The sequence below is a fragment of the Typopeltis vanoorti genome, chromosome 5 (assembly GCF_054136105.1).
Source record: "Typopeltis vanoorti isolate ZY-2024b chromosome 5, IOZ_Tvanoo_1.0, whole genome shotgun sequence".
Classification (NCBI taxonomy): domain Eukaryota; kingdom Metazoa; phylum Arthropoda; class Arachnida; order Uropygi; family Thelyphonidae; genus Typopeltis; species Typopeltis vanoorti.
Window position 1 is genome coordinate 105,116,485 of NC_143553.1, and position 13,309 is coordinate 105,129,793.

Genomic DNA, 13,309 nt, shown 5'->3' on the forward strand with positions numbered 1-13,309 from the left:
TGATATAATTTGGCAGAGGTTTTGAACCCTTTCTTGCAGAAATGCAACTTGGATACTCCGATTCACAACCCTACAAAACTATCATTGATACTGGCTGATGACCTCTGTGAATCCTGAATGCTATGGCATGTGCTGTGCGACCATCCAGGACATATACCTGATCATTTTGATTGTTAAACAACTCTTCATTGGTGAAGATCTTATCTGTGAAGAGGATATGTACTTGACAAGAAATTATATTCATGTTTAATCCTTCCCAAGTGAAAATACTTAGCATGCGAACAAAGTTTGCATGCTAAGTATTTTCACAACTAGGCTATTTGTATATAGAGGCTCTTGACTTCATATCAGTTGCCTTTGAACAGAAGATAGAATAAAAAGAAATGGATGTATTCTTCTTTGATCTACCTACTTATGATGAAGAAATTGTGGTGTGTGTATCTGATTAAAAAAAAAAAAAACTATACTTGAGCTATTCATGATATTTTTTTTATAGTTTATTATTATTATTACACCCTCCATGGAGTCAATAGACTCATTATGGGAGGTTCATTCAACTGACAACATATTTATCATATAGAATCTCAAAGTCCTTAACACTCCTTGCATTAACAACACTTTCTGTAATGCATTATATTCACTGACAATTCTCCATGTAAAATATCTACTCCTCACACCCTTCTTCACCACACTTTTAGATAACTTTCAGGAATGACCTCTGGTTCTTCCTTTCTCACCTTCTACTCTTTTTATAATCCTGTCTGGATTAATCTGATAAAATCCTCTCACTAACTTAAATGTCTCTATCATATCATCTCTCTTCTTCCTATCCACCAAACTCTGCAATCCACATCTCTTCAACCTCTCTCCACAGCCAGAATTCCAAACTCCTGATATTGTCTTAGTCACTCCTCTCTGGACACTCTCCAATGTCTCCACATCACATTGAAAACCAGGTGACCAGATCTGAGCACAATTGTCCAAGTGTGGTCTGACCAGTGCCTTATACAGTGGCACAACCACTTCCTTATCCTTGCATGTTAGAGTAGTTCTTATCCTAGCAGCACCACATTTATATGGATTCTAAACATGCCTGTGATTTGAATAATGATATTGAAATTGCTTAACATTCCAAGAAAAAAATAATCCTGCCATTAAAACAAAAATGAACAAAAAAGAAATTTTTATATTGCACAAATCCTTAGTTTTCTCCAGTTGTTTGCAACTAAATAAATAGTCCAAACATTGGATCACTCAATCACTCACTTGATCAATATTATTCTTTATGTCATATCATTGCTAATTTGTTATTTTTATAATGGAACCTGGCAAACATTATGCAGTAAAAGAAACTGAAATAACACTTTTTAAATGTCAGTGCTGTTGTACTCATTTCTTTCTCATTCAGTATGTCCATAAGTGAATGTTCACTGATTATATTTTATCAACAATAATGTGAAATTAAAAATGTTAAAAATCTTGTTGGTTGGAAGAAGTTTCAGGCAAGGTTAAATTCTGCTTGTTATAGATAGAAGCAGAGATTTTCTCCTGGAAGTTTTGTCTGCAAACCAGCCCAGAGCATGCACGTTTATTGTCATGGTACAGATACACAGGAGGGTGCTATTGATAGTCTGCAGTAGATGGATTATTGTATTGTACAACAATTTTTGCACAAAAATTGCAAAAGGCCTTGTATAAGTTGTACTGTGATGTCAGACTTGTAATTTTTTTTTTTTTTTAGAATAGTCAGAAAGTAAATTATATTTCTCCTGAAATTATATTCTTGTTTTCATCCTTTACCCCAAGTATAAGCAAACAAGTTTCCATATGAAATATCATTGGGACTACACTACTTGTGTATAGAGGCCATTGATTTCAAATCAGTTTGCTTTGGTATCACACAATGCATAGTAAATCCCATTTTAGCCATGTATGACCAAGTAAAAAAAAAATTTGCTGCATCTATCTCGTATCCCAGTATTTCAATATAATTTCTTCATTTTTGCTACTTGTATATGGAAAATGTGACTTCTGCATTAATTTTGCTCTCTCAGTATCTCCATGAGTCTAACTCACAATGATGAGACCTCATTAAAGGTTGAAACTGATCTAGGTAGTGACCTTTGCCATACTGTATGACAATTTACCTGTCTGATAAGAGATACATACTGTGCACTGTTACAAGTTGTGAAGTTGTGTATCTGTGTAGACTTTTGTTTGCTCACGCTTGAGTAAAGGATTAAAACAGAAATATAAAAATGTCAAGTATAATTTAAAATAAGTTATAAGGCTAGTTCTGTTGACAGTACTAACCTGTAAGTTAATTTGGGACAGTATGTTGGATGAAGTAAATAATAACATTGATCATTTATGCCATAATAGCTTATTTCACAAATGGAGCACACACTGTTGTCTATCTTCTTCTCGTGGAATTCTCGTGGAAAAAAAAAAAAAAAAAAAGAAAAAAAAAAAGAAAAAAGTCTATCTTCTTCCTTAACATGATTTTGATTATCCTAGACTCGGAGTTCAATTTCATGTAAATTAATGTAATCAAATTTTTTTTCAATATTAAGAAGTTAAATCAGATATGTTTGCTTGTTTTATTGATTTTAATTTTTTTTTTGTAGGCGGAAGTATGGAGTGTATTTATAGCAATATTAAGAAAAAGTTTAAGAAATCTGCAAGCATGTTCGGAAGTAGGATTAATTGAACATGTTTTACATAGGTTACAAAAAGTGGAGGAAGTTGTAGCAGGTATGTATAATTGCAGTTATGAATAATTATTTTTGTAACAAGAAATTTCATTTTTATTGTTAAATTTAAAATTTCTTCAGAAGAATTAAAAAAAAAAAATCAACCCAGAATTATTTTAAATTGCTTTGTATTTTCACATTTAACAATTTCCTTCACTTTATATATAGCATCTTATACTTTTGCAGCGTGTTTGTGTGCTAGCGGAGATGTCTGTCTATTCTATAGTTTTAAATACTTTTTTTTTATTGAAAAGGATTAATTTGTTTAGTTCACTTTTGCCTAGCAGATAAGGTATCAGCGAATGTTTTATTTATTTTTATTTTTGGCTGGTAAGACTAGGTTCCAATTCTTTCAGGTGTACAGAAAATCTTTTAAAAATTAAATGTAGCTCCAATACCATGCTTAGCTTTTTTGTTTATCAGATTTTATCTGATAAAACCGATTTTGGTATAACAGCCTTCATCTTAACAGTGTCAAATGTGGTTGAATTTATTGCTTTTGTATCCCATCTCTTCAGTTTTGACTACTTTCTGAGAGCTATCCACATGTGAACTTTCTGATATTGCTGTTATGTTATGCTTCTTCATTATGTGGATTAGTATTCCATGGATTAATATTCATGGATAATTTATTAGTTTGACTTGAATATTTAACCCACTTCCTTATGATATGGATGCTTAGACATTTGATCATGCATGTTGATGCTTAGAGGAAAAAAAAAAAACTAGAGATATTAATTAACTAACTAAATTTGTTTAGCTATTAAATTATTAGGCCAATATTTTGCTTTTGTCACCAAGGCAATTTTCATGAGCACAAAGGAATACACTAATGCTAGTTAATGTCAGGTAGCCAAATTTCTAAATGAATGCATAGATACATTGGGATATCTATCTATGTGCCCAGTTACTAATATTCTGTTATGACAGAATGTTAGTAACTGGGTTACTAATATTCTGTTAGTATATAACAGAATAAATAACCTTACATATAAACCTATATATATACGTTTATATGTAAGGTTATTCAGCCTGTTGTGCATTAGTACTGTAGATGGGCAGAAAATTGAGGAGAAAGAAGAAACTTGTTATAGATTTGAGACTTGTGATTTATACTCTTTAGGAAATGCATAAGCTACTGGAACAAATCTGAAAATAAACCCCAACTCAACATCACCAGAGTTAAAGATCGGTACAATCAACGTAAGAAGCCTGAATGGCAAAGAAATGGAGCTAGCTGAGGAATTAGATAAGTACCAGATCGATATAATAGGGGTGACTGAAACAAAAAAGACCAAAACTGGTGAGATCTTTCTGAGCAATAAATACAAAATGTTATATTCAGGCAATGACAATCAAGGAAAAGAAGGAGTAGCCATAGTATTCAACACAAAATACGAGGCTAATCTTCTTGAATGGCAGTCAGTCTCAAGTAGAGTAATGTGGCAAATATGAGAATGGGGAACTGGACAATGAGACTTATTTGTGCCTATGGTCCCACAGAAGGTTCTACTAAGGTAGAAGTGGAGGAATTTTTTGAGGCTTTAGAAAAAGCAACTGACACAATGAAAAATGAAAAGTTGGTCCTTGTTGGGGATCTAAATAGCAGAGTAGGAAATGATTGTGAGACATACAAAAATATTTTGGGAAAATTTGGAGAAAAGAGCAAAGCTAATAATAATGGCAAATATCTGTTGGATTTCTGCTCAGGACATGGACTGGTTATTACTAACACCATGTTCCAACATAAAAATGTGCACAAATTCACATGGAGAGAAGAGGCAAGGAATAAGAAAAGTCTCATTGACTATGTTATTGTTGATAGTGATGTTTTCTCCCTGGTGCAGGACACCAGAGTGTACAGAGGATTTGAAATTGGAAGTGATCACTATTTAGTCTTGAGCAGGATAAAATTGAATTTCATATTGAATAGAATAACATGTAAGAAAGTTTTAAAGCGAATAAAAGTTGAGCAGCTCTCAGATGTGAGCTGTAGACTAAAATACACAAAGATTATTGAAGGAAAAATGAAAGAGTTTGAGAACAGGAATCAAACCTTGGAGATTCAGTGGCAAACTCTGAAGAAAACATTGATTGATTCTGCCAGAGAGGCATGTGGTGAAGTTGTTTGTAAGGATAAAAAAATCAGAACTCCTTGGTGGACACAGGAGGTTAAAGAGGCAGTGAAGGAAAAGAAGAAAGCATACCAAAAGTTCCTGTCAAATAAGTCAGCTTGTGCTCTTAGAGAATATAGAGACAAATGCAAGAATGCTAAACACTCTGTAAAACTAGCTAAACAAAAGTCATGGGAGGACTTTGGCAAGAATATAGAAAATAAATATCAAGAAGGTGGCAAAATATTCTGGAGGTTGTTGAAGAAGCTTAAGAATGGAGGAAAGAGTGCTATAAAAGGAATTAGAGATGATAAAGGTGACATGAAAATGGGAGAAAAAGATATCCTTGAAGTATGGAGTAATTACTTTGAAAAACTGCTAAATGAAACAAGCAGTGATAACAGCACAGTGGTAAAAAACACTGACCAGGCATGCAGTCAGGAATACATATCCATACTTGAAGTAGAAAAAGCCATCAAAGGCTTGAAATGTGGAAAGGCAGCGGGAGTAGATGATATTCGACCAGAAATGCTAAAGTATGGTGGTATAAGAGTCTTACAGTGGCTGCACTGCAGCCACTGTAAGACTCTTATAGAAAGCTTGGACAGAGGGACGAATTCCCGATGATTGAAGTAGAGCTCTCATAGTACCCATATATAAAAAGGGAAAAAAACTGCATGTGAGAATTACAGAGGTATTTCCCTACTTAGTGTTCCTGGCAAGATCTATGCAAGTATACTTGAGAAACGGTTGAGAAGAATTGTGGAAGAAAAGCTTGGTGAAGAACAAGCTGGATTCAGGCCAAATAGAGACTGTCAGGATCAGATCTTCACTTTACGACAAATAGTCGAGAAAGCATGGGAATATAACAAAGATCTGTATTTAAGTTTTGTCGATCTGGAAAAGGCATATGACAAGGTGCCAAGAGAGAAGCTATTCAATACGCTGCAGTTATATGGTGTCAATGGGACATTATATCAAGCAATACTTAGTCTTTATTTGAGTTGTAAGTCAGCAGTTCGAATTGAAGGAAGTACAGGAAGATGGTTGAATGTTAAATCTGGTATGAGACAAGGATGTACATTATCCTCTCTGTTATTCATTATCTATATGGATCACATTATGAAGGAAAGTGGTATTAAACATGATATCAAAATTGGAGATGTTAATGTCAGCTCTTTGCTTTATGCGGATGATGTTATACTTCTGAATAAATCCGCTACAAGTCTGCAAGATTCTCTGACTAAATTGAATAGCTCTTGTAATAGATATGGTATGAAGGTCAGCAATAAAAAGACAAAGACAATGAAAATAGGCAGAATCATTGAAAATGTCAACTATGTTGTGAATGGAGAACCTGTGGAACAAGTAAAACATTTCAGCTACTTAGGCATGATTTTTACTGAAGATGGTAAATTAAATATAGAAATAGACAACAGAATCAGCAAAGCTGGTATGGTGGGAAGTCAATTGAATAAATTCATATGGAATAAGAGAGAAATTAGTCGGAACACTAAATTAGCTGAATACAAGACAGTGTTCAAACCAGTTTTAACTTATGGATCTGAGAGCTGGGTCAGAAGTAAAACACTTGACCAAAGACTAGAGACCGCAGATATGAGAGTCCTGAGAAAGATTAGAGGCGTGAACAGATGGCATCAATGGCAGTATCATATTAAAAACGAGGATATTAGGAAAGAACTTGACATTGTCAGCATCCAGGAATGCGTTAGCAGAGCTAATCTCAGGTGGTATGGTCACTTAAACAGAATGGGCGAGGAAAGATTAGCAAAACAAGTGTTCTCTGCCAGGTTGGCAGGAAAACGACCGAGAGGAAGACCAAGATATAGGTGGATTGATACGGTACAAAGTGCTTTAGACGATAGAAATATAAGATCTGATAATATTGGAGTGTTGACAAGTAACAGACTGATTTGGAGGAAAATTGTAGATAGGAAATTAATAATGATGTAATTTTTTTCATGTAGTACTATCATATCCTGTACACCCCTTGAGGGTACATGGCAGGAATTTGATGATGATGATGAGGAAATGCATAAGAGCAGAGGCCATGCCAAAAGATAAGTAAGGATATGAACAAAGAGAAGAAAATTTTGTTCTGGATGATTGGAATTGACCCATGAAGGAGTGGTAAATAGCCACTCCATGCATTTTAGCAGATTTAGAAGGGGGGGGGGGGAATTACTTATGCCAATTTGATGAAGAGTGGCCATGGAAATATTTGTAGAAAATACAAGCAGCAGAAACTGAACTTTCATATGAAAGAGAATGGAGTAAATTGGCAAAATTGGCACAATATCATTAATCAACCTGATTGCTCTTTTCTGTATTGAGCAAAGTATTTTTAGGGAGCTCTTAGATGTGCCCAAATGTGGTGTATTCAGTGGTTAGATGAATTTGTGATTTGTATAGCATTATTAGTTGTTCAGAGATAAAATAACTTTTTGTATAATGTTAATGTGTAAGAGAAACCAATCTCTTGGATGCTAAGGAGGAGATATTGTATGTTAATGCGAAGAAACATTGGAGGTTAGGGATATACTAAGAAGAAAAATCTCATCTTTTGGCAACACTCAGATCTGTTCAGTGATTAGGACGTTGGCAAGAGCATGGCTGAAATAAAATGGTTATTTTCTGGCAAGAAATAAAACAGAACTGATTTTAAGATCAGAATTTAAGGTTGTAGAAGTTGATATTCTGAAGTTTTTTGTTGATTTATATAGTGTGCAATGGTTGTTAATTAATATGCCTTAGAGCAGTGTTTCTCAAACTTCAGATATCCACGTACCCCTTCTTAAATTTTCATTATTACCAAGTACCCCCTTATCAAAATAATAATAAATAAATAAAGTATATTTCATTGTAAATGTCTATTTTATTTGAATTTATATGTTCATGTAAACAAAAAATATGATTTATTTTTAATAGAACAAAATTTGGCATAGGTTCCTCTTAATTTCCCATCTATGAAAATCCACATTTCAAGTAATTCATATCATACTTACGAAGATTTTTCATCTTCTTCCTAGTTGGTTTTCTAGAGATGTCAGATGACACACCCTTATCAATTTCATTTGATCAGATACAGTATCAACATTTTCTTGTTGCTTACAGCTACTTGTATTTGCTATATTGCTCTCTTTTGTGCATTTTATAAATCCAGTAGGAGAATTCATACATAATATATAATTTATTGAGAAATATATACGTTTAAACTAATTCTTTTTTTCTTAATAATGATTCCATGCGTTAATGATGCATAGCCGAAGATTGCCACGTACCACCTGAAGACATTTCGCGTACCCTGGGGGGGTACGCATACCACACCTTGAGAAACACTGCCTTAGAGATATCAAGAACATTTTTTTTTTATTCTCCAATACCCTTCTTGTCATGTGTTCCAAGATGGATGATATGAGCCAGCAGATACCTCCAGTAAATCACTAGTGAGGGAATTCATACTAGTGATTATTTATTAGTTGAAGTTTTCCATGTTTTGTAAAAGACTATTGTAATTAACAATCTCTGTTATTACAGAAAGAATTGATGTAAGAGATAAATTGAATGATAATTTAATGGTAGTTTTGTTGATTTTCTTAGGAATCGGTTGATTATCAATTAATTTTTGAGTTGTAAGATAGATAACAGTAGAATAGTGTATAAAAAATAAAAAAAAAAACCATGGACCAGGATTTAACTCTGAAGTACAAACTTTCGGAACAATCGGGAAAAATACCATCAAGATCAGAAGCCTTTCTTCTAATCTCTTTCTATTGAAAAATCAAACTTGCCATTAAATGTAGCATATTTGGGATGGTAGGAGGATATTTACTAAGTTGACACAAGACAGATCATCAGTGCAAGAATTGGAGGAAAAGTAAGAAACCAGAAGGATGGATTTTTCTTTGGGTAATGATACAGCAGAACCATATCATTACCCAACTCAACATGAAAAAACATTCATAGGCTATAAACTAGTTAGTAAACTAACAGTTTCTAATTAGATATAGTCTTGTAGGATATTTTAAAAACTTGAATGAAATGTGTAAAATGCTTACTTTCTATTTTTTGTGTGAGATATATATGTAATGTGTAGTTTATATTTAAGTACACATTCTACATAATTATGAACTAATTACAATGCATGTAATCAATCATTTTTTTTCAGATCTACTTATTGAGATGCTAGGCGTGTTAGCAAGTTACAGTATTACAGTCAGAGAACTGAAATTGTTAACTGGTTGCATGAAAGCTGAAAGTGGAAGATGGGTTTGTTTCCATTATCATTAATATTTATTTTAAAATAATTTGATTTTACTGGTAATATATATTTTTTGTCCTAGTGTTAATTTTGAAAATTAAAAACTGTAAATATTATATTCTGGAAAACCTCTAGAAAATTCAACAAATTCTTTTGGATCTTGGTAATATGAGGAAAACTTCCTCAGTATTTCTTATCCACTTTTTATCCTTCTGAGACCTTTTTTATTTGAAGGATTCCACATGAATGGTAGCAAGCTATGGTGAGATGCCAATTGCCATACCTTACTTTTTGTTGATATATGTTCTGTTTTCCTTCTATATACATATAGGAAAACAAAGTATCTTTATAAGTTGTTTGTCAGTTAATAACTAACATCCATGACTGACTAAGAGCATCATCTGGGATGTGAACTTTAGATATCCAGAGATTCTTGGTATAATAGTTGTTTTAAAGTTAACTAATCTTCATTTTCTTTAGCCATTTGCATTTAGTTTTGTTGTGTATGATGCACCATGTTAGATCAACACCCAAAATCCTTTACACATGCATGCACACACACACAAATGTACAGTATATTGACTACAGTTTCAAATATAATATTTTATTTTTATTTTTATATTTTGCCACTTTCCTGATATTTATTTTCTATGTTCTTACCAAAGTCTTCCCATGACTTTTGTTTAACTAGTTTTGCACAGTGTTTAGCTTTCTTACATTTGTCTCTATTCTCTAAGAGCACAAACTGACTTATTCGCCAGGAACTTTCGATATGCTTTCTTCTTTTCCTTCACTGCCTCTTTAATTTCCTGTGTCCACCATGGAGTTCTAATTTTTTTTTTATCCTTGCAGACAACCTCAAAACATGCCTCTCTGGCTGAATCAATGAATGTTTTCGTCATGGCTTGCCACTGAATCTCCAAGGTTTGGTTCCTGTTCTCAAACTCTTTAACTTTTTCTTGAACAATGTTTATTTTAGTCTACAGTTCACCTCCAAAAGCTGTTCAACTTTGATTCATCTTATCATCATCATCAAATTCCTGCCATGTACCCTCAAGGGGTGTACAGGATATGATAGTACTACATGAAAAATTTACAGTAATGATGTAAATTTTTTACTTGTTCCACAGATTCCCCATTCACAACACAGTTGATATTTTCAATGATTCTGCCTATTTTCATTGTCTTTGTCTTTTTATTGCTGACCTTCATACCATATCTATTACAACAGTTATTCAGTTTAGTCAAGGAATCTTGCAGACTCGTAGCGGATTTATTGATAAGTATAACATCGTCCGCATAAAGCAAAGAGCTGACATTAACATCTCCAATTTTGATATCATGTTTAATACTACTTTCCTTCATAATGTGATCCATATAGATAATGAATAACAGAGAGGATAATGTACATCCTTGTCTCACACCAGATTTAACATTAAACCATCTTCCTGTACTTCCTTCAATTCTAACTGCTGACTTGCAACTCAAATAAAGACTAAATATTGCTTGATATAATGCCCCATTGACACCATATAACTGTAGCGTATTGAATAGCTTCTCTCTTGGCACCTTATCATATGCCTTTTCCAGATCTACAAAACTCAAATAGAGATCTTTGTTATATTCCCATGATTTCTGAACTATTTGTCGTAAAGTGAAGATCTGATCCTGACAGCCTCTATTTGGCCTGAATCCAGTTTGTTCATCTCAGCTTTTCTTCAACAATTCTTCTGAACCATTTCTCAAGTATACTTGCATATATCTTACCAGGAACACTCAGTAGGGAAATACCTCTGTAATTCTCACATTCAGTTTTATTTCCCTTTTTATATATGGGTTCTATGAGAGCTCTATTCCAATCATCGGGAATTTGTCTCTCTGTCCAGGCATTCTGAACTATGCAGTGCAGCCACTGTAAGACTTTTATACCACCATACTTCAGTATTTTTGGTCTAATATCATCTACTCCTGCTGCCTTTCCACATTTCAAGCCTTTGATGGTTTTTTCTAGTTTAAGTATGGATATGTATTCCTGATTGTATGCCTGTTGAGTGTTTTTTACCACTGTGCTATCACTGATTGTGTCATTTAGCAATTTCCTGAAGTAATTACTCCACACTTCAGGTATATCTTTTTCTCCCGTTTGCATGTCACCTTTATCATCTCTAACTCCTTTTACAATACTCTCTTTCCTACATTTCTAGGCTTCTTCAACAACCTCCAAAATATTTTGCCACCTTCTTGATATTTATTTTCCATGTTCTTGCCAAAGTCCTCCCATGACTTTTTGTTTAGCTAGTTTTACACAGTGTTTAGCTTTCTAACATTTCTCTCTGTATTCTCTAAGAGCACAAGCTGACTTATTTGCCAGGAACTTTTGATATGCTTTCTTCTTTTCCTTCACTGCCTCTTTAACTTCCTGTGTCCACCATGGAGTTCTGATATATTTATATCCTTGCAGACAACCTCACCACATGACTCTCTGGCTGAATCAATCAAGGTTTTCTTCAAGGCTTGGCACTGAATCTATAAAATTTGGTTCCTGTTCTCAAACTCTTTCATTTTTTCTTCAATAATCTTTGTGCATTTTAGTCTACAGTTCACATCTGAGAGCTGCTCAACTTTTATTCACTTTAAAACGTTCTTATATAGTCTTCTTTTCAATATGAAATTCAATTTTATCCTGCTCAAGACTAAATAGTGATCACTTCCAATTTCAAATATTCTGTACACTCTGGTGTCCTGCACAAGGGAAAAAATATCACTATTAGCAATAACATAGTCAATGAGACTTTTCTTATTTCTTGCCTCTTCTGTCCATGTGAATTTATGCACATTTTTATATTGGAACATGGTGTTAGTAATAACCAGTCCATGTCCTGAGCAGAAATCCAACAAATATTTGCCATTATTATTAGCTTTGCTCTTTTCTCCAAATTTTCCCAATATATTTTTGTATGTCTGACGGTCATTTCCCACTCTGCTATTTAGATCCCCAACAAGGACCAACTTTTCCTTTTTCATTGTGTCAGATGCTTTCTCTAAATCCTCAAAAAAATTCCTCCACTTCTACCTTTGTAGAACCTTCTGTGGGACCATAGGCACAAATAAGTCTCATTGTCCAGTTCTCCATTTTGATATTTGCCCACATCACTCTACTTGAGACTGCCTGCCATTCAAGAAGATTAACCTCATATTTAGTGTTGAATACAATGGCTACTCCTTTAACTTGATTGTCATTGTCTGAATATAACATTTTGTATTTATTGCTCAGAAAGATCTCACCAGCTTTTGTCTTTTTTGTCTCAGTCACCCCCATTATGTCATTCGGGTACTTATCTAATTCCTCACCTAGCTCCATTTCTTTGCCATTCAGAATTCTTATGTTGATAGTACCGATCTTTAACTCTGGTGATGTTCAGTTGGGGTGTTTTTTCAGATTTGTTCCAGTAGCTGACTTTTCGCTGTTCACCCTGGTGCCCTGGTGAAAACAACATGGGCTTTGTTTAACTAGGCGATGCCCCAACCAGAATGAAATTTTGTCATGTTGTACCGTCATTTTGTAATTTGGTTTAAGCCAATAAGAATTACAATTTGGTCGGCTAAATCCCAAATTGCCAGCCCATCCTCGTTCATTCAGTATCCAGGTAGATACTCAATAATGTGCACTACGAGAAGGTGAGGATTGGACATTAGGTCAGAAGCCCTGGTCGGTTCTCCACATTCCTTTAAAGGCTATGTGGAGGTCTTCTCTCAGTTATACAGCTTTGACTTTTAAGCACCCTTAAAACTTTTTTAAATACTTTTTAAACTAAATGGTGATCACTTTCAATTTCAAATTCTCTGTTAACCCTTGTGTTCTGGATCAATGGGAAAACATTACCATCAACAATATAGTCAAGACTTTTCTTATTTCTTGCATCTTCTCTCCATGTGAATTTGTGCATTTTTATGTTGGAACATTGTAATGACTAATCCACGACCTGGTTTTCCCTTTCAATTGTTTCCGACCATAGGTGATTTTGTAGGCATTGCCCACAAAGTATTCCTGATGACATTTTTGCAGGGTAGTTCATTATTGCTTTCCCAAATCCATGTCCTGAATAGAAATCCAGCAGGTACTTATCATCATTATTAGCTTTTTTTCTTTTCTCTAATTT

The 13,309-nt window shown here is 34.0% G+C and overlaps 1 protein-coding gene across 1 annotated transcript in view; it reads left to right on the forward strand.

The window, feature by feature from the left end:
- Positions 1-13,309, forward strand: part of rg (A kinase anchor protein rugose) — a 1,380,990-nt gene that overhangs the window by 45,534 nt on the left and 1,322,147 nt on the right. Inside the window, exons 3-4 of the mRNA XM_090393458.1 lie at positions 2,628-2,754; positions 9,057-9,157. Of these exons, the coding sequence (XP_090249584.1) occupies positions 2,628-2,754; positions 9,057-9,157 (228 nt within the window). The remainder of the gene's footprint in view (positions 1-2,627; positions 2,755-9,056; positions 9,158-13,309) is intronic.